Source organism: Stegostoma tigrinum, chromosome 47 (assembly GCF_030684315.1).
Source record: "Stegostoma tigrinum isolate sSteTig4 chromosome 47, sSteTig4.hap1, whole genome shotgun sequence".
NCBI classification, from domain to species: Eukaryota; Metazoa; Chordata; class Chondrichthyes; order Orectolobiformes; family Stegostomatidae; genus Stegostoma; species Stegostoma tigrinum.
In genome coordinates this window covers 4319014-4341480 of record NC_081400.1, presented here as the reverse complement: position 1 = coordinate 4341480, position 22467 = coordinate 4319014, and the positions used below count along the sequence as shown (strand labels likewise).

The 22467-nt window shown below is 45.1% G+C and overlaps 1 protein-coding gene across 1 annotated transcript in view; it reads left to right on the top strand.

The window, feature by feature from the left end:
• Positions 1 to 22467, top strand: part of LOC125449666 (ras-related protein Rab-13-like) — a 49542-nt gene that overhangs the window by 23493 nt on the left and 3582 nt on the right. Inside the window, exons 4-9 of the mRNA XM_048525521.2 lie at positions 8737 to 8797; positions 9215 to 9275; positions 9806 to 9883; positions 15937 to 16026; positions 16729 to 16794; positions 18044 to 18094. Coding sequence (XP_048381478.1) covers positions 8737 to 8797; positions 9215 to 9275; positions 9806 to 9883; positions 15937 to 16026; positions 16729 to 16794; positions 18044 to 18094 — 407 coding nt within the window. The remainder of the gene's footprint in view (positions 1 to 8736; positions 8798 to 9214; positions 9276 to 9805; positions 9884 to 15936; positions 16027 to 16728; positions 16795 to 18043; positions 18095 to 22467) is intronic.

Sequence of the window (22467 nt, the reverse complement as noted above, 5' to 3'; positions counted from 1 at the left end):
ACCACTGTCATCTTTCACAGAATCCCTAACAGTGTGGAAACAGCCCATTAGGTCCTTCTAAGAGGAGGATCCCACCCATCCCACTACACCCCCACCCCCCCCCCCCCCCCCATACCCTATTCTATCCCTGTAACCTGCATTTTCCATGGCTAACTCACCTAATCTACACATCCCTGGACACTATGGGGCAATTTAACATAGCCAATCCACTCTAACCTGCAACAAAAACAGAAGTTGCTGGAAAAGCTCTGCAGACCAGGCAGCACCTGTGAAGAAAAAAATCAAAGTTAATGTTTTGTGTCCAGTGACACAACAGAGGAAGGAACCATGACTTCCCCTGTAGGAGAAGGAAGCAGATCCTGAATATCCATACCCCAGCCAAAAGGATAATTGAGCTCCCATTGATCCGTACATCCTTTGCTTGCTGTGATCTGCCTGTTTCACTCATAAACAAAGCTTTTCACTGTATTTCAGTACATGTGACAATAAGTCAATAAATCACTAAACTGATCCATACTGACTGGTCTCCCCCAGCAAGGAGTGTTGCCAGGAAGGATTAGAGGGATGGAATCAGTAAATAGGGAATAGAGTTTGGAGCTCTGTCAGAAAGTGCACATGTACGTGCGTGTCAGACCTCTGCAAGATGACAGTATTTGTTTATGGCAAAAATGCTGTATGTCTGTTACAGGAAGGATATTATTAAGCTAGAGAGGGTTCAGAAGAGATTTGACAGGATGTTGCCAGGGTGTGGAAGGTTTGAGTTATAAAGAACTGCTGGGACTTTTTTGCAGGTTGAGAGGTGGCCTTATAGAGATTTATAAAATCATGAGGGGGTAGAGATGGGGTTAATGATAGGTGATTTTCCCTAGGATGGGGGATTTCAAGACTAGGAGACACATTTTTAAGGAAAGAGGAGACATGAGGGAAAAATTCTTACACATAGGGTGGTACACATGTGGAATAAACTTCCTGAGGAAGGTTATTACCTGATGCATTATCAACCCATATCCTTAGAACACAATGTTGGAATGCTGGATGAACTAGTCTGCCGAGAATACTGAAAAATGCAAGGTTACAGGAAAAGGTTAGGGGAGTGGGTCTGGGTGGGATGCTCTTTGGAGGGTCGGTATAGATTCAGTAGGCCAAATGGCCTGCTTCCACACTGTAGGAATTCCATGATTCATGAATACCACTGCCTCCCCTAAGCACAAAGATGTGAATTTTAAAATCAACATGCCACTAGATCAGGAGCCATGTTAGATGAGTGATTATAGGGAGTGAAAGGGAAACAAGACTTGCAGCTGTTTAAGACAAAACTGGGTTATTGATGGATGGCGTTGCAGAGATGCAAAAGCTTCCATCAGTGGGAGGGTTTGAGCTATTGGACTCTATTGACCATCTGGAGTGCTTCCCTATCACTTACCCAACAAAAAGAACAACAGGAATCACTTGTAACAGGATTTTAAAAAGTTAATAATTAATATAAGCATGCAGCAGTCAGTGTACTGAGTAATAATTTCTTCAAGATAGCACGTCCTTTCCTGAGCCAATATGTCTCCGTATAGTGAGAATGACACAGTCTGAAGAGGGATAGCAACAGGCTAAGTGAGTGGACCCAGGCTTGGTGGATGGCAGCACTATTGGGGAAAACATGAGGTTATGCACTTTGGTAGGAAGGATACAGGAGCTGAGCATGATTTCAGTGGAGAGAGATGGGCTAGAAAGCTATAGCACAGAGATTTCTAGGTCCCAGTGCATGAATCTCAAAATGCTTGCCTGTCAGCTCAGCGAGTCATAGGGGAAGCAGGTAATAGATGATCTTTACTTCAAAGAGAATGGAGTGTAAAAGCTGGAATACCTTGAACAGTTTAGACCCCTTATCTAAGGTAATATGTATGGGCATTGGGGCAGCACAGTGGCTCAGTGATTAGCACTGCTGCCTCTCAGCCCAAGGAACACAGGTTCAGCTCCAGCCTTGGGCAACGTGTGTGTGTGTGTGTATCTTGTACATCTCCTTGTTTCTATATGGGTTTTCCTCTGGGTGCTCCACAGTCCAAAGATATGCAGGTTAGGGTGATTGGTCGTGGTGTAGTGCCCAGGGATGTGCAGACTAGGTGTATTAGCCATTGGAAATGCAGGGTAAGGGGATTGGTCTGGGTGGGATGATCTTCAGAGGGCCACAGTGGACTCAATGGCCAAAATGGCCGCCTTCCACATTGCAGGGATTCTACGATTCGAGGGGGCCCAGTTCACTAGTTCAACCCTGAATATGGAGGGATTCTGTTATGTGGGTAGGTTGAGCTGGTGGTCACTGGCATTCAGAAAAAGGAAATGACCTTGTTGAAACATCAGTTAGGGAGCTTAATAGGTTAGACGTGGAGAAGTTATTTCTCTTTGAGAGGGTCTGAGCCCAGAGAGCATCATCTCAGGGTAAGGGGTCACCCATTTAAGACAGATCTTGTTTCCTCTCCGAGGGGAGCAAATCTGTGGAATCCTTTACCGCAGAGAGCTGTCGAGGTTGAGTCAATAAGGATGAGAGAGACAGATTTTTAATCAGGAAGGGAATCGAGCTTTATGGAGAGGAAAAAGCAGGCAAGTGGAGTTGAGAATTATTTTCTACACAGAAGGTGGTTTGTGTGCAGAGTGAACTGCCTGAGGATGTGGTGGATGTGAGTACAATTATAACCTTTTAAAAAACATTTGGATAAGTACATGAATAGGAAAGGTTTGGAGGGATGTGGGCCAGGCGCAAGTAGGTGGGACTAGTTTAGCTTGGAAATATGGGTTGGCATGGACTGGATGGACCAAAGGGTCTGCTTCTGTACTGTATGACTCAATAACATCGGCCATGATCTCATTGAATGGCAGAGCAAATTGAATGGACCAAATAGGCAAATTCTGCTCCTACATCTTTTTATTTATTCACCGGTGGGATGTGTTGGCTGGGCCAGTATTTATTGCCCATCCCTAGTTACCATTGACAAGGTGGTGGTGAGCTGCCTTCTTGAACCGCTGTAGTCCTGTATAAACATCAGTGTTGTGTAGAGTCCAGGTTGACACCTGATGTGTTGGGTAAATGATAATTGCTTCAGGGTTTCCGTATCATACGTTGTCATGGAATTGCTAGGAACTAGAATGTTTAAACATTAAGCAAAGGAACGACATTATTAGAATACTGGGGGAGGAGGGTCAGTGCAGGGGTGGGGAGGAGACACCAGTGATAGTGTCAACTAACCAGTAATCCAGAACCGTGGGTTAATGTTCTGGCGATTTGTTTCTAATTTCACTGTGTCCGTTTGGATTCAATAAGACAAAACTGGTGACCATGTAGTGTGAGTGATAATGGGAACTGCAGGTGCTGGAGAATCCAAGATAACAAAGTGTGAAGCTGGATGAACACAGCAGGCCAAGCAGCATCTCAGGAGCACAAAAGCTGACGTTTCGGGCCTAGACCCTTCCATGAGGGAGAAAAATCTGCTGTCCTTACTCAGTATGGCTTGGGTATGACTCCAGACTGAGTAAATTTAATGACTGTCAGATGTCCCCGGGGGGTATTAAGGATGGACAAGAAATGCTGACCTACCTAGTGATGCCCTCAATCCATGAATGAATTCTAAAGTTGAACAAAAAAGGAAATTCCCTCATATATTTTTGGGAATGGGTGGGGAGTGTGCCAGGTTTTCCATTCACTCTGTGGGAGGACAGCACTCGTAGAATTCCTCTCTACCACTCGTAGAATTTGGAAGCAGGCTATTCAGCCCATCAAATTCACACTTCCAAACAGCATCTCGCCCAGACCCACGCTCACTCTTCCCTTATGGCTGATTCATCTAGCCTGCACATCCCTGACTACCATGTGGCAATGCAGCACAGCCAATCCCCCCTCTAACCTGCACATCTTTGGACTATGGGAGGAAACCCTCATAGACACAGAGAATGTGCAAGCTCCCTACACACAGTTGCCCGAGGGTGGAATTGAATCTGGGTCCCTGATGCTGTGAGGCAGCAGTGCTAACCACTGAGCCACCGTTCCAATAATGTTTCAAATAAAAAGTTATTGCACAAGAGAAAAGCTCTCATGGTGCTGTGGGTGGCTTATTATTATAGTGGATAGAGCATTGGCTGACAAACAGGAAATGAAAAGTTTTGATGAGCAGGTAATTTTCAGTTGGCGACCTGTAATTAGTGGAGCGTGACAGGGATCAGTGCTGGGGCGTTAACTATTTTGAGCACATGTGACAATGCAGAGGGGGATAGCCACTGCTGAGAGCATGATGCCCCGGTGGCAGAATGTGCAACAAGGTGCCAGCTTCAGAATAACAGCTTTCCCATTTAACAAGGAGTTATTGCATCTGACGTTTAGACAGAAGAATTTCTTCTGTCTGAGGACCGTGAGTTTGTGCAAATCTCTCTCCACAGAGAACGGTGGGGGCTTCATCATTGAATATATTCAAGGCCGAGATAGACACATTTCTGTGGACAATGGAATCAAGAGTTATGGTAGATGTGCAGGAAGAGAGATGGAGTTGAGGCACAAATCAATTAGCCATGACTTTATTGATAGTGGAGCTGGCTCAAGGGGCTGAATGACCTCCTCCTGTCCCTATTTCTGATTTCCGATCTGTCCTATATTGCTTAGCTCTGTTTTAAGTTTCAACTGCCTTTGTTCCAAGGATTTGGCCAACACATTGTGTTTTTCATGACAAAAAAACCATAGAGATGTACAGCATAGAAACAGACCCTTCCATCCAAGCCGAACAAGTTTCCCAAACTAAACTAGTCCCATTCACCTGCATTTGGCTCATTTCCTTCTAAACTTTTCCTGTTCAAATGTCTTTTAAATGTTGTAACTGTACCTGTAGCTACTACTTCCTCTGGTAGTTCGTTCCACACACAAACGACCCTTAAGTCTCTTTTAATTTTTCCTCTCACCTTAAAACTATGCCCTGTAGTTTTGAACTCTCAAACCCTAGGCAAAAAAAAAGTTGCTTTTAACCTTATTTATGTCCCTGGTGTTTTTAAAAACCTCCGAGTTTACCTCTCAACCTCCACTGCTCCAGTGAAAAAGGTCCCAGCCTATCCAGCCTCTTGTTGTATCTCAAACTCTCCAGCCATTGTAACATCCTCTCAAATCTTTTCGGAACACCTTCCAATTTAATACTATCCTTAGTATAATAGGACAACCAGAAGAGGCCTCATTAATGTACTGTACATCTGCAACACGACGTCCCAGCTCCTAAACTCAATGGTCTGAGCGATGAAAGCAAGCATCTCAAACTTGCTTAGAATTTTTTTTCCAAAAAGAAATAAAGAAAAAGTTCCAGAGGGTTTAATTCTGCCAGACCTGGTTGTACTGGCGAAGCTGTGATGGGCTGAATGGCTTCCATCTGCTTTCTATGACTTGCAGAAGGGATTTAATTGAGAAAAAGGAGTCGGATTTGTAAAGCACCCTATAGGAAATCACAGGTGTGTGTTTTCTAAAGTGTGGTCAAGGGGTTTAGCATCCCAGGTTTGACTGGATGAGTCTGACTCTAACTAAAATGTTAGCTTGTATCTTCCTTGTGCTGCAAAGAGGAGGTGTAGTGGTCATGTCAGCAATCCAGAATCCGAGGCTAATGTTTTAGAGACAAAAACAGAAATGGTCGAAGAAACTCAGCAGGTCTGGCAGGATCTGTGGGGGGAACAAAAGCAGAATTAATGTTTCGAGCCCAGGAGACTGAACTGTTAGTAGCTGGGAAAAACATGGTATTGATGCTTAGGCTAAAGTTGGGGAAAGAGGGGAGAGGGGGAATTGGAGTTGAGGGGGAGAGAGAGAGAGAGAGAGAGAGATATGAAAGGGGTAGGTTTTCAAGGGGATTATGGAAGCAGACAGGGACAGAAGAAAAGCTCAGTGGTAGTGTCCCTACTCCTGGACCAGGAGGCCCAGGTTCAAGTCCATCCTTGTAGGGGTGTGTAAAATCATGAGGTGCACAGATAAGGTGAATAGCAATAAGATCTTTTCCTTAAGGTGGGGAGTTCAAAACTAGAGGGCATATTTTTAAGGTGAGAAGAGAAAGTTTTAAATAGGACATGAGGGGCAACTTTTTCACACAGAATGGGTCGTGTGTGGAATGAACTGCCAGAGGAAGCGGTAGATGCAGATACGCTTACAACATTTAAAAGACATTCGGATAGTACTTGAGTAAGAAATGTTTGAGGAATATGTGCCAGAAACAGGCAGGTCGGACTAGTCTAATTTGGGATAATGTTCAGCATGGACTGGTCAGACCAAAGGGTCTGTCTCCGTGTGGTATAACTCTACAACATCTGCTCCAAAAGTGTGTCATAACATCTCTGAACAGGTTGGTTAGAAAAATGGATTAGATTATAAAAAGGAAAAGCTGAATAAATGATAATAAGGCTAAGAGTAGGAGACAATGGGTGAGTTGTACTGAATGCAACCCAGCGTTGAAATGTCTAATACTAGGGGGCGTGAATTTAATGTGAGAGGAGAAAAGTTCAAAGGAGTTCTGAGGGGCAATTTTTTTTTTTGTTTTTTTTACACAGACCGTGGTAGGAGTCTGGAGCGTGTTGCCCAAGGTGGTGATGGATATGATAGCGGCATTTTAGGGGTTTTTAGATAAGTGTATCAATTTGCAAGGAATAGAGGGATATAGACCAAGGGCAGGCAGAAGGGATTACTTTGTTGTGGCATCATGTTTGGTGCAACATCGTGGGCCCATTCCTGTGCTGTACAATTCTACGTTTTGTGATAATGGTGTAGAATTGTGAGAGAATGGGGGTAGTCTGTGCTGAAAGCAACCTATGTCGTAACAGGACAAAGTGTGAGGTGGGTAATAAACACAGAAGGACAAAATCAGGCTCAAGTTTTACCGAATTTGATGCTGGCTACTAGAGGCTGCAGGGCCCCCAAGCAGAATATGAGGTGTTCTCTCAGCTTTGCCACAACACTGACATGTTGGCCAAGGAGTGCAGTGGTGTGTTGAAATGGCAGGCAACTAGAAGCTCAGGGCCATGTTTGTAGACAACAATGTAGGCATTCTGCAAAACAGTCACCTGGTCTGCCTTTTGTCTCTTGAGCATAAAGGAGACCACATTGTGAAGTGAATACAGTAGACGAGATTGAGTGAAGTGTGAGTAACTCACCACCTCGCCTGGAAGGTATGTCTGGGGCTAGGATGGTGAGGAGGGAGGGCAGCGTTAGTATACCTCCTGCCATTGCATAGAAAGCTGTCGTGGGTGAACGTGAGGAGATGTTAGCAATTCACAAGAAGTGAAACAGAGTGTCCCAGAGGAAAAGGGTCTTGCAGAATGCCGACACGGGAGGAGACGGAAATGTGTGTCTGGTTACGGTATCCCATTGGAGGTGATGGAGATGGCTCACAATTGGATGTGGAGAGTGTTGAGAACCAGGGGCACCCTATCATTGTGGGAGGGAAGGGAAGGACTGAGGGCAGAAATGCGAGAGTTTTTTGTTTTATTCTAATGTTCTAGGAACATGGGTTCAAACCGCAGCGTGGCAGATGGTGAAATTTAAGTTGAATTTTTCTTAAAACTAGCTTTTCTCTCACTTGTCAGGGGGTCTGCTATCATTACTTGGTCTGACCTTCATGTGACATCAAACCTGCAGAAAAATCATTGGGATCCACAGCATAGTAATCGGCCCATTGAGTCTGTGCTGGGCAAAACTGACCACTAATAGTCCCATTTTTGCTTCTTTTAATTGCCTGACAGTCTGTGTTTTATCAGCCTTTTGGTAATGATCCTTTTGGTCTGGCATTGCTGGCTAGCCCACTAGTTATTGCCCAGGGAACGCAATTAGGAGTTAACCCCATTGCTGTGATTCTGGATTCGAGTAAACACATCAGATTATCTTTCCAAAAGTGCATGAGTGAATCAGACGGTTATTTACAACTGTGGTTACTCAGTTGCTGTTATACTTGCTTTTCACTCTAGAATTTTACTGCATTCAAGTTTCACAATAGTTGGAACTTGAGCCCATGTATACAGAACTTTAGCCTGAGACTGCAGATTACCAGTCCAGTGACATAACTGTAATGCCATATCCGGCCCTTTGTATCAGAAGAGGGAAACCAGGTAATATTTCAGTTAGAGACATACTCAGTCGTCCCACTTGCTTATCATTCCCAACCCTCCAGGTCCTCTGTTTTTCACCTCAAGCCAATCATAGCCATAGAGTTGTACAGCACAGAAACAGGCCCTTTGATCCAAATTACATGCCAACCAGATATCCTAAATTCATCTAGTTCTGAGGAAGAGTCATTCCACCTTTATGGGGGTGGGGTGTGAGTCTGGATGGCATGCTTTTTTTGCGGGTTGGTGTGGACTCAATGGGGCAAATGGCCTGCTTTCATACTTCAGGGACTTTGATTCGATCATCTGAAATGTTAACTCTGATTTCTCTCCACAGATGCTTCTAAACCTGCTGAGCTTCTCCAGCAATTTCTGTTTTTGTGTCTAAATTAATCCAGTCCCATTTGCTAGCATTTGGCCCACATTCCTCTGAACCCTTCCTGTTCAAATACCCATTCAGATGCCTTTCAAATGTTGTAATTGTACCAGCCCCCACCCACTTCCTCTGGCAGCTCGTTCCAGACACGCACCACCCTCTGTGTGAAAATGCAGCTCTTTAGATCTTTCCTCACCTTACCCATGTGCCCCCCCCTCCCCCCCCAACCTTGTAATTTTGTTTAAAATCTTCCCTTATCTCCTCAGGTATTGATTTTAAGATCAAAACTGTGGACGTTAGTGGGAAGAAAATAAAGTTGCAAGTCTGGTGAGTATTGACCGATTGTGGGGTCTTGAGACTTACTGTTCTGTGGAGGGTATTGAATTGGCTCTTAGCCTTGGGTTAAAGGGATGTCCACCTATAGATGTCGGGGGCTTTAGAGGTAAGGAGATAGAAAGAGGGAGTAGAGCGGTTTAGGGAGGGAATTCCGGAGTTTACGGCCGCAAGCAGCTGAAGGCATAGCTGCCAAGAATGGAGCTATGGGAATGGGGGATGCATGAGAGGCCAGAATCAGAGGAGTACGGAGATCTGGGATGGAGGAGAAGTGAGAGCAAATAAATGTGAATACGTGTAGTGATATGCCCTGGGAAATCTGGTATCTACCCATCCATCTTCTCCTCCTCTCCGCCCCCACCCCACGTCTTCAGTCCTGGTGTTAATTTTTTTCATTGACTTCACTTTTAGGGATACGGCTGGTCAGGAAAGGTTTAAAACCATCACAACTGCATACTACAGAGGAGCAATGGTAGGAATAGCTTTGTCTTTTGTGAATTTCTGGGTTTCTTTCTTTCTAGCCATCACTTTTTTTTCCCTGTTGCTCTTTCTCTCTCTGCCTCTTCCCCCTCCTTTTCTCCCCATTACACTCTCTCTCTCCTGCTTTACTCTATCTCCCTCTATCTTATTCTGTCTCTAATCCTCACCCCCATCTCTCTCTCTCTCTCTCTTTCCCCCCCCACCACCGCATCTTCCGTCCTTCCTTCCTCCCTCCTACGCCCGTGTCTTTCTCCCTTCCTCCACCCCCACCGCATCTCTTTCTTCCTTACCCCTCTCCTTCTCTCAGTCTCGACCTCTCTCTCAATCTTTCTATTCTTTTGTTTTTACCTTTCAACCTCTTTCTCATTTCTTTTATTCTGTGTGTGCAATGGCTACTGAACTTGGAAAATGTAGCAGTCGTTAAGCTTTCGAGATTTATGTTGTGTGTGTCTTAGCCACATTGAGACACTGCAGAACAACAAGGTACTGTATAAATGCAGTCTCTGTCTTACCATTATACAGGGGATCATTCTGGTCTATGACATCACCGATGAGAAATCTTTTGAGAATATACAAAACTGGATGAAGAGCATTAAAGAGGTGAGATTGATCTTCAGATACAACTCCAGTGGGGAATTGCTGTCAGTGGCTTCATCGCAGTCCCCCATGACCCTCCCTGTTGCCAACCAACTGCTGCCCATTTGCCACCACACCTCCTCAAGCCCCCACGTCTGCCCTGTACGCCACCAGCTCCCACACCTGCGCTGACCACTCTCCAGCCTTCAGGTTCTACTCTCTTACACCCTCCCGCCCCACCTGCACCCACCCTGACCTCCTCACGACTTGCCCCGACACAATTATGTCCACCCATTACCCTGGATTCAGTTTGAACCCAGGTCCTTTTAATCTCTTTTTTTAAATTCACTCACTGGATGAGAGCATCATGGTTAGCCTTTATTGCCCATCCCTAATTGCCCAGGGGGCAGTTAAGAGCCAACCACCTTGCTGTGGGTCTGGAGTCACGTGTTGGCCAGACCAGGTAAGGATGGCAGCTTCCTTCCCTAAAGGACATTAGTGACCAGATGGGTTTTTCTGACAATCGACAATGGATTCATGGTCATCATTAGATTCTTAATTCCAGATTTTTATTGAATTCAAATTCCACCATCTGCCATGGCAGGATTCAAACCTGGGTCTTTGGATTAACAGCCCAGCCATAATAGCACTGGGCCATCACCTTCACCCCTCAAAGGGATAATCTTACACCAGCTAAGTGTGAGGACTCTGTTTCTAAACAAAAATGGATAGGGAGAGGCAATGAGCTAGTGCAATCATTGCTGAACTGTTAATCCAGAGACCAGGTAATGTTCTGGGGGCCTGGGTTTGACTCTCATCAATGCAGATGTTGGAATTTGAATTTAATAAAAATCTGGAATTAAGAGTCTAACAATGACCATGAATCCATAGAAACATAAAAGCATAGATCAGAGCAGGAGGAAGCCATTCAGCCATTCGAGCCTGCTGCACCATTCATCACAATCATGGCTGATTGTCCAACTCAATAGTCTAATTCTGCTTTCTCCCCATAACCCTTGATCCCATATCTCAAGTGCTATATCTAGCCACCTTCTGAGTACATACAACATTTTGGCATGAACTACTTCCTGTGATAATGAATTCCACAGCCTCACCACTCTTTGAGTGAAGAAATGTCTCCTCATCTCCATCCTAAATGGTTCACTCTGAATCCTTGGACTGTGACCCCTGGTTTTGGATACACCCATCATCAGAAACATCCTCCCTGCATCCACCAGGTCTAGTTCTGTTAGGATTTTATAAGTCTCTGTGAGATCCCCTCTTATTTGTCTGAACACTAGCGAAAATAATCCTAGCCTAATCAATCTCTCCTCATGTCAATCCTGCCATCCTCGGAATCGGCTTGGTAAACCTTCGCTGCACTCCTTTGAGAGCAAGAGTATCCTTCCTCAAAAAAGCAGACGAAAACTGCACACAATATTCAAGGTGTGGCCTCACTAAGGCCTGTATAACTGCAGCAACACATCCCTGCTCCTGTACTCGCAACTTCTCACAATGAAGGTCAACATACCATTTGCCTTCTTTACCACCTGCGGCACCTGCATGCTCACGTTCAGCGGCTGGTGAACAAGGACACCCAAGTCCCACTGCACACTTCCCTTGGATTCCCCTCCCCATTGCTGATTGTTGGGGAAAACCCATCTGGTTCACTAATGTCCTTTAGGGGAGGAAACTGCCACCCTTACCTGGTCTGGCCTACATGTGACTCCCCAACCACAGCAAGGTGGTTGGCTCTTAACTGCCAGATGGGCAGTGACACCTTCATCCTGTGAATAAATGAATAAAAAGTAACTGAGCTGTGCGGGGTGGGTGTTTTTTTTATTTTGGTTGGGGTAATAATAGCTTCATTTACCTGCATTGTATCAAAATAGCTTCCAGGATATAAGCACCTCTCATCTACGTCAAAGGCTATGGGTTTGAGGCCCACTCTAGAGGCCCAGAGCACATAATCTGGGCTGACATTGAGGGAGTGCTGCACTGTCACAGGAACTGTTTCATTGAACTGAGGCCCATTTCTGTTGTCTCAAGTGCACCATACAACATAAGTGTAGGCCATTCAGCCCACTGAGGCTGCTCCCCCAATTTAACGAGATCGTGGCTGATCTAATAACCTTCAACTTGCCTTTACCCCATAACCCTTGATTCCCTTCCTGTTTCAGAATCTGTCTCAGCCTTGAGTGGAATTAACAATCCAGCTCCAACAGCTGTCCGCGGTAAAGAAATCCACAAGCTGTCTACCCTCTGAGTGAAAAATTTCCTCTTCATCTGTCTTAAAAGGACATCCCCTTATTTTGTGTTTATCCTCTCTGGTCCTAGACTCTTTCACAAGGGGAAGCAACCACTCTGCATGACCCCTAAGTATCTTAGAAAGTTGCGTCTCATTCTTCTAAACTGCAATAAGTACAGTCCTGACCTGTTCAACCTCTCCTTTATACTCCATACTTAAGATCAGCCTTCACTGGACTGCCTCCAATGCCAGTATATCTTCCCTTAGATAAGAGAACCACTTGCCCACATTGTATTCCATCTGCCACTTTGCCTACTTTCCAAGCTCCTCAGCAGCCTCTCTGCTTCCTCAACACAACTGATCGCTCGTATCTTAATCAGTCTTGGTGTCATTTGCTGACCTTTGGACAGGTACATGAATAAGAAAGGTTGAGAGAAATATGGGCCAAACACAGTTGCCCACCGTATTCGGGATTAACACTACAGGGCAATTATTTTGAAGAATAGCAGAGGGGATTTTTGCCTGGTGTTCTGGTCTGCATTTGGCCTTCAGTCCATACCTAGAAGCTTGGTCCTGAGGGTAATTGTGCACCTTTGTATCGGAGATTCCTGCGCACATATTGACTAGCATTTCTGACATTACAACGGCGACTACGTTTCACATTGGAGGGGTTATGATTGCTCTCCTTGGCCAGCAAAAGGCTAGGAGGGGATTTAAAAGAAATTCTCAAAATCACAAGGAGTTGGTGGGGAGAAACTGATCCTGCTCGTAAAAGGATCGAGAACCAGAAGGCACAGGTTTGAATGAACTGGGAAAAGAAGAAAACACGATGTTAAAAAAATAACTTTTTCACTCGGCAAGCCATTAAGATTTGGAATGTGCTGACTGGAAGTCTGGAGGAGACAGGTTCAATTGAACCTTTGTAGAGGGCATTATAGAGTCATGCAGCATGCAAACAGGCCTTTCGGTCCAATTAGTCGACCTTGTTCCTAAACTACACTAGGCCTACTTGCCTGCTCCTGGCCCATATCCCTCCAAACCTTTCCTATTCATGTACTTATCCAAATGTCTTTTAAATGTTACTGTACCGGTATTCACCATTTCCACTGGAAGTTCATTCCACAGACAAACCACTGCTTGTGTAAAACAAATTGCTACTCATATCCTTTTTAAAACTTTCCCCATTTGCTTTTAAAAAGTTTCGGACTCGCCCACCATTTGCTCTTCACCTTATCCATATGCCTCATGATTATACAAACCTCTATATAGTCATCCCTCAGCTTCCTATGCTCCAGTGAAAAAGTCCCAGACTATCCAGCCTCTCCTTGTAACTCAAACCCTCCATTCCCAGCAACATCCTGGTAAATTTAGATTTGCTATTAAAGGCATTTTGGCAGGGCGGTTAGAGAAGATAAAGGAGGTCAGGCAGAGTGAACATCGTTTTGTGGAAGGAAATTCACATTTAACCAACTTATTGGAGTTTCTTTGCAAAACTAATGTGCTGCAGCTAAAGGGTAGTTACAGACATTTACAGAAGTAATTTGACAAGGTTACATATTTAAGCTTAGTGTGGAAAATGAAAATTCATGTTGTTAGGCTGCTCTGTAATTGTTTTTATGTAACCAATGTGCAGGACTGGGGACAAAGGCATGAGATTGATACCAAGTCAAGTCAAGTCAACCTGGAACAGTGAGCCAAACAGCTTCCTTCTGCACTGTAACAAATCTGGGATTCTGTGAAATCAGTATTTCATGCCTGAGATGGAGTGACTAAGTTATGAGGAGAACTGAATCAGCTGGGTTTGTTTTCCCTGCACCACGTGAGGCCAAGGGGCCGTTGGATTAAAGTATACAAAATGATGAGGCATGGATACGGTAGATCATAAAAATCTTTTCCCTGCAGCAGATGTGTTCGAGACCAGAGAGCACAAGGAAGTGCTGGATGCGGGGACATAGTGTCATAGAGACGTACAGCACAGAAACAGGCCCTTCAGTCTAACTTGTCCACACTGACCAGATTTCCTATATTGAACTAGTCCCATTTGCCAGCATATTTGGCCCATGTTCCCTCTAAACCCTTCTTATTCACGTACCCATCCAGATGTCTTTTCAATGTTATAATTGTACCAGCCTCCACCACTTCCTGTGGCTATTCATTCCATATGTGTACCACCCTCTGTGTGAAAAAGCTGCCCCTTAGGTCCCTTTTAAATCTTTACCCTCTCGCCTTAAACTTGGGAGAAAGACCTTGGTTATTCATCCTATCCGTGCCCCTCATGATTTTATAAACGTCTGTAAGGTCACCTCTCAGCCTCTGATGCTCCAGGGAAAATAGCTCCAGCCTATCCAGCCTCTCCCTATCGCTCAAACCTTCCAACCCCGGCAACATCCTTGTAAATCTTTTCTGAACCCTTCAAAGTTTCACAACTCCTTTCCTACAGAAGGGAAACCAGAATTGCACACAGTATTCCAAAACAGTCTTAACCAATGTCCTGTACAGCCGTAACATGAATTCCCAACTTCGATACTCAATGTACTTTACCAATGAAGGCAAGCATACCAAACACCTCCTTCACTACCCTGTCTACCTGTGACACCACTTTCAAGAAACTATGAACCTGTACCAAAGGTCTTTTTGTTCGGCCACACTCTGCAGGACCTTAGCATTAAGTGTATAAGTCCTGCCTCTGATTTGCACAATCAAAATATAGCACCTCACATTTATCTAAACTAAACTCTATCTGCCACTCTTTGGCACATCAGCCCATCTGATCGAGGTCAACAGTTACAACACTATAAGACATTTGGATATGTACATGAATAGGAAAGGTTTGGATGGATGTGGGCCAAATGCAGGCGAGTGGGACGAACTTAGTTTTGGAAAATGGTCAGCGTGGACTAGTTAGATCGAAGTGTCTATTTCCATGCTGGGTGATTCTGTAAGTTCAAGGTTGAGGAGTGTTATAAAAAATACCTGAAAAATGTTTTCACGTGGAGGGTGTTAGAAATATGGAACACTTTTCTGTGAGAAGGTGGTGGAGACAGGTACTCTGTCAAATTTTAAGAAGCATCTAGATCAGCACTTAAAATGATAGGGCATAGTAAGCTAACAACCAAGTGTAGGTAAATGGGATTAGTGTAGTTTGGCTTTTGTTGGTTGACATTGGCATGGTGGGCCGAAAGACTTGTTTCTGTGCTGTATAATTCCGACTCTGTTGGCTTTAAGAGATAGTAGGAACTGCAGATGCTGGAGAATCTGAGATAACAAGGTGTAGAGCTGGATGAACACAGCAGACCAAGCAGCATCAGAGGAGCAGGAAAGCTGACGTTTCAGGCCTAGACCCTTCTTCAGAAAGGCCCTTCTGAAGAAGGGTTTAGGCCTGAAACGTCAGCTTTCCTGCTCCTCTGATGCTGCTTGGCCTGCTGTGTTCATCCAGCTCTACACCTTGTTATTTCTTTTGGCTTTAAAGTGCCTTAGGGCTAGTTGAAAGTAGGTTTTAGAGGGATACGGCCAAATGTTGTCAAATGGGACTAGATTAATTTGGGTTATCAGGTCCACATGGACGAGTTGGGCCAAAGAGTCTGTTTCCGTGCTGTATATCTCTTGGACTCTTCTGAAAGGTGCAATGGCAATGAGGATGTTGTTGAGTAATATTCATCTTGTGATTAAAAGTGCTAACCATCAGGAGCCTAATGAAGTCCTGAAAAAGGGTCACTGGACCCAAAACATTAACTCTGCTTTCAATCTTCACACATGCTGCCAGACCTGCTGAGTTTCTCCAGCAATTTCTGTTTTAATTATTTATGTACCATTGCTTTGCTTCCTACAGAATGCCTCAGCGACCGTGGAGCGAATGTTATTGGGAAACAAGTGTGACATGGAAAACAAGAGGAAGGTGCCCAAGGACAAGGCAGAAAAGGTCAGCTGGAGAGCTATTATGCCAGTGCACCTCCTGGGATCAAGGGCATAGGTGCCCATTGGTGCTTTCAGCCAACTTTGGGGTGTAGGTTCAAAGTTCACACTGCTGGGAGGGAGGCAGCAACAAACTTTTGACAGCAGGGTTGGGGATGAGATATATCTGGGAACAGTGCTTGATCCTACATAGGATATCAATTGGAATTCAGCAGGAGGTGTGGAGGCTAGAGATGGTGACAGACATAGGTAGTGGTTTTAGGGGCTAGAGGAAGTTAGAGATTGGGTGGGGTGTAGGGGCTGGAGGAGGTGACAGAGATGGGGGAGTCGTTGGGGATGAAGAAGGTGACGGATAGGTGGGGTTACAGGCTTGGGAAGGTTACAGGGATAAAGGGTAGGGGCTGGAGAAGGTGGCACAGATAGGGAGGGAATGTAGGGGCTAGTGGAGGTGGCAGAAAAAGGGAGGGTTATTGGGGCTATAGCAGGTGACACATAGGGAGAGGTTCAGGGGCTGGAGGAGGTGACAGATAGGGAGGATGGTAGGGCCTGGAGGAGGTGACAGGTAGGCAGCTGGCAGAAGTATAAAGAGTTGAACAGCCTCCTGCTGAATCATTTACAAAAGATACACGTTTTGTCTCAGACAGCAGACCCATACTTTCCATAACAAGCATCAAGATTTATCAGTCTCTGTTTGTTCCCTTTGCTGCAGTTGGCAAAAGATCATGGGATCAGATTCTTCGAGACAAGCGCCAAATCTAGTTTGAACGTGGAAGAGGTAAGATTGCCGATTACTCAGCTTTTAGTCGGGAAAGTCTGCAGAAAGAAAGAGGGATCCTCCTATTTAATTATATTTTGCCTAACTCCACCATTGCTCTACCCTAGACTGCAAGAAATTACAGACTTGTTAACACAGCCCAGTCCATCGTGCAAACCATCCTTCCATCCATTTGCTCCATCTACATTTCCCATTGCCTCAGGAAAGCAATCAAAATCCCTCCCACCCTGGTTATAATCTCTTCCACCCTCAGCTGTCAGGCAGCAGGTATTAGAGTTTGTATACATATATGAATAGATTCAAGAACAGCTTCTTCCTCGCTGTTACCAGATGTCTGAATGGATCTTTCCAATTTTAAACTTAACGCTGATCTCGCATTTGTGCACCTCCTCTGCGGCCGTAACATCCTCACTCTGTTCTATTATCCAAATGCACTTTTGTGCAGTATGATCTGCCTGTACTGCATACAAAACAAAACTTTTCACAGTATCTATGTACATTTGACAGTAATACATTAAATCAAATTTTAAAAATGGGTGCCTGTTCAGGCAAGACCGTAAAATAACACACAATGTCCAAGGCATTGTCAAAGAATGCTGGGAGTGTTGGGATAGGTTCTCCCCAACAAGACCAAGATCTTGCCTTGGTTAACGTAAGCAAAATAAATTCGGTCACGCATTGCGCTACTGTTTGTGGAGATCCTGTTTCTTTATTCATTCACGAGATGACAATGTCACTGACTAGGCCAGCCAGCATTTATTGCCCAGAGGGAAGTTAAGAGTCAGTCCCTTTGCTGGGGGTTTGGAGTCACATATAGGCCAGATCAGATAAGAATGGCAGCTTCCTTTCCTGAAGGACATTAGTGAAGCAGTTGGGTTTTTTCCAACAATGGATTCATGGTGATTTAGATTCCAGATTCTTTTTTTGCCCCTGTTGTTGAGTTCAGATTCCACCATCTGCTGTAGCACGATTCTGACCCCAGAATGTTACCTGGGTCTCTGAATTAACCATACCACTAGGCCATCACTTCTCCATCCCTCTCCTGCTGTGTGCAAATTGGCTGCTATTTTGTTTCCTACATCAGGAGTAATGTGTATTTCAGATTGGATAAGACTGACAACTTGCCTTCAACAATTATTAGTTCTGTTAAATGCTTTCAGTGCAATTAGATGGTAAAAGATTTTAAGTGCACTCTGACCTATCTGCTAGCCTGTATGTGCTGAATTTAACTCTGTTCCTTTCCCAACAGGCTTTTCGATCACTTGCCCATGATATATTAATAAAGACGAGCAAGAAATCAGTAAGTTTAATGCAAGACCGATTTCCTTAGCCTGGTTACAGTGAACTGCCTTGTTAGTGAACCCAAAGGGGTCACACATCCCTGCTATCTTTCCTACATTGCTGTTTTTTTGCATTATAATAGTTGCTAGGTGCGTGTATCAGGGGATTGATGCCTCTATTTGACACCTCTGAGGGGCTGTGGGACTAATCTAAGTAATTCCTTGTGTAGTAGTACAGAAATCAAGCGTTGCTGGGGTAACAAAGACACCTTTTCGCAGAAGCTTTTCATGCATCAGAACAATTTGCAGGAGTACTGATGTAACGAGGAACAACATGTTGCACTATGTGTGAGAAAAATCAGATTGGTAATAGAGTAGAACTGTACAGCATGGAGACACACCCTTCAGTCCAACTCATCCATGCCAACCAGATATCCTAAATTAATCTAGTTCCATTTGGCCCATATTCCTCTTAAACCCTTCCTATTCATATACCCATCCAGATGCCTTTTAAATATTGTAATCGTACCAGCCTCCACCACCACCTCTGGCAGCTCATTCCATACATACACTGCATGAAAAGGTCGCCCCTTATGTTCCTTTTAAATCTTTCCCTCTCACCTTAAACCTATGCCCTCTAGTTTTGGACTGCACTACGCTGGGAAAAATATGTTGGCGATTCACCCCATCCATGCCCCTCATGATTTTATAAACCTCTATAAGGTTACCCCTCAGCCTCTGACACTCCAGGGAAATTAGCCCCGGCCAATTCAGCCTCTCCCTGTAGCTCAAACCCTCCAGTCCCAGTAACATCCTTGTAAATCCTTTTTGAACTCTTTCAAGTTGAACATCTTTCCTGTCATACGGAGACCAGAATTGAACACAGTATTCCAAAAGTGGCCTAATCCATGTCCTATACAGCGGCAATGTGACCTCCCAACTCCTATACTCAGTGCACTGACTAATAATGGCAAGCGCACCAAACGCTGCCTTCATTACCCTGCCTGCCTGTGACACCGCTTTCAAGGAACTACGAACTGTACCCCAAGGTCTCTTTGTTCGGTAACGATCCCCAGGACCTTACCATTAAGTATATGAGTCCTGCCCTGATTTGCCTTTCCGAAACGCAACACCACACATTTATCCAAAGTGAACTCCACCTGCCACTCCTCCGCCCATCGGCCCATCTGATCAAGGTTGCATTGTACTCCAAGATAACTTTCTTCACCAATCGGCTACAGCACCCGTTTGGGTGTTGACTTTTACAAGCTGGGGCTGGTTACGTTGGGTCCTCCTTAGAACCAGTCCTCACAAAACAGTCCCTCCATATCTGGAGAACAATCTCGTGAACTAACTCTGGACGTGCCTCCAAGCTGTTATATCTTGTTCAATTGAACCCAGGTTCAATTCCAGCTTCTGGCAACTATCTGTGTAGGGCTTGCACGTTCTCCCAGCATCTGTGTGGGTTTCCTCCCACAATCCAAAGATGTGCAAGGTAGGTGGATTGGCTGTGCTAAACTGCCAATAGTGTCGAGGGAATGTGGAGGCTAGGTGGGTTACAGGGAAATGCAGGGATAGTGGCTCCGGGTGAGATGCTCTTCACAAAGGTGGTGTGGAATTGATGGGCCTGATGGCCTGCTTCCACACTGTAGGGACTATTTGAAGATTAGTACTAGTGTAACCACTATCTCTGTAGCTACTTGTATTAATAGCCTCAGATTCACCCTGTCAGTTCTTTATACCATGATAGTATGACACAGCTCAGAAGGAGGGCATTCAACCCAACCTAAATATGCCAAGTGGACCATGGATGTTGGCAGAGTATTCAACAAAGTCAGCAAAGATCCAGCATCCTTCCACTCACTTCCCATTGGAATTGGAAGCTCTGGTTGGCTTTACCCACCTCACTAGTCGCTGCCAATGTTAAAATCACCCACTGACACTCTGTCACTGTGTTACAATGGTCGTTGAGACATCCAGAGAGGACTGTGGCTGTAGCTATTTGCAAGAAGTCCTCCTTAAAAGGCAGTGATAGATCAGAGTGGAGAAGAGAGGTTGGGGAATGAAAGTGCTTGCATTTCTTAAATACCTTTCATGAGCTCAGGACACCTCCCCCGCCCCCAGCCCCGAGTGGTTTAATATTTTTTTTCCTCTAAAATGTAGTGTAGCAAACACCTCAATCACTTTGGACGCAATAACCAGTGGTGTGATAATTACCGTCTTTTCAGTTATTTTGCAGAAGGGCTAAATATTGGCCCCAGAACATGGGAGAGCATTTTCACCAACCCAATGAGTCTCAGAATCATACAAAATGGAAACAAAGCCTTCGATCCAACTCATCCATGCTAACCAGGTTTCCCAAACAAATCAGTCCCATTTGCCTGCTTTTGGCCCATATTCCCTATTCATGCACATGTCCAAATGCCTTTTAGGTGCTGTAACTGTACCAGCCTGCACCACTTCCTGTGGCAGCTCTTTCCATACACACGCACCACCCTCTGCGTGGAAAAGTTGCCTCTCAGGTCCGTTTTAAAATTGTCCCCCCTCACCTTAAACCTATGCCTTCCAGTTTTGGACTCCCCTACTCCAGAGAATACCTGTGCCTTTCATGATTTTATAAAGCTCTATGAAGTCACCCCTCAGCATCCTGCGCTCCTGACAACTCAAAACCTCCAGTGCTGGTGACATGCTTGCAAATCTTTTCTGAAGCCTTTCCAGTTTAATAATATCCTTCCCATTGCACGGCAACCAGAACTGTATGCAGTACTCCAAAAGTGGCCTTACCAATGTCCTGTACAGCCGCAACATGTTGTCCCAACTCCGATAGTGAATGCTCGGCCGATGAAAGCAAACGTGCCAAGTGCTGTCTTCACCACTTTGTCTACCTGCGACTCCTCTTTTAACGAACTGTGTACCTGAACCCCTAGGTCCCTCTGCTCAACATTCTTTCCCTGTTAGCTGTGGGTTTTTATGTTTACATCCACCCGAGAGGGCTGGTAGGGGAAATCCGATCGATGGCACGTCAGCAGTAACTCATGAACCATAAGCAAAATATTTCAGATGCTGAAGATTGGAAATGGAAACTGAAGAAACACCACTGATCTCACAGACTCGGTGGAGACAAAAACAGAAATCGCTGGGAGAGCTCAGTAGGTCTGGCGGCATCTGTGGAGAGAGATCCCAGTCACTGGACCAGAAACATTAACTCTGATTTCTCTCCACTGATGCTACCAAACCTGCTGAGCTTTTCCAGTAATTTCTGTTTTGGCTTTCAGAAAAAGGTTGGGTTTTTTGCATAAGGTAGGGTCGGGAGGAGGGTGTAAGGAGTAGATAATGGAGCCTAAACAACTGGACAGATAGTAGGAACTGCCGATGCTGGAGTCAGCGATAGCACAGTGTGGAGCTGGAGGAACACAGCAGGCCAGGCAGCATCAGCGGAGCAAGAAAGCTGACGTTTCGGGTTGGGGCCCTTCTTCAGAAAGACAAAGGAGTGGATAACAATCAGCCTAGGAGAATGAATAAGGGGGCTATTAGTGGCTAACAATGGGTTGTGTGTATTAGCAGCCTAAGTCACAACAAGACCTCCTCGTCCAGTCCGTCTTCTCTCCCACCTATCCGCTCCACTCTCCAACTTCTATCACCACCCACCCTCCTCTCTATTTATTTTAGAGCCCCATTTCGGAAGAAGGGCCCAGACCCAAAACATCAGCTTTCCTGCTCTTCTGATGCCGCCCGGCCTGCTGTGTTCCTCCAGCTCCACACCTTGTTATCTCAGACTCCCAACATTGACAGTTCCTACTATCTCTGACAACAAGGCCTGCTGCGTGGAGATTGGGATAAGGTCGTGGGAAAAGATGCCTCGAGCCCTAAAGTTATTGAACTCAGTATTTAGTTCAGAAGGCTGTAGAGTGCTGAGCTGCACCTGAGCACTGTAGCAAGCCGGAGACAGTGGTATTGGCCAGGGAGAGACCATTAGCATTGTGCATCCAATATGACATTTCATCAGAACTGAAGAGAGGTGGAAAAGTAAGGAATTTCAGGCTGCTGAAGGAGGTGGTGAGTGGGCAAATTACTTGGCTGATGCAATATAATGTGGATAAATGTGAGGTTATCCATGTTGGCAAAAACAGGAAGGCAGATTACTATCCAAATGGTGGCAGTTTAGAGGAAGGTGAGGTGCAATGAGACCTGGTTGTCATGGTGGAAAGGTCAATGAAGGTTGGCATGTTGGAAAGCAAATGGCATGCTGGCCTTCATAGTGCAGGGATTCGAGTATGGGTATGAGAATGTCTTACTGCAGTTATACAGGGCCTTGGTGAGAACACACGTGGAGTATTATGTGCAGTTTTGGTCTCCCAGTCTGAGGAAGGACGTTCTTGTTGTTGAGGGAGTC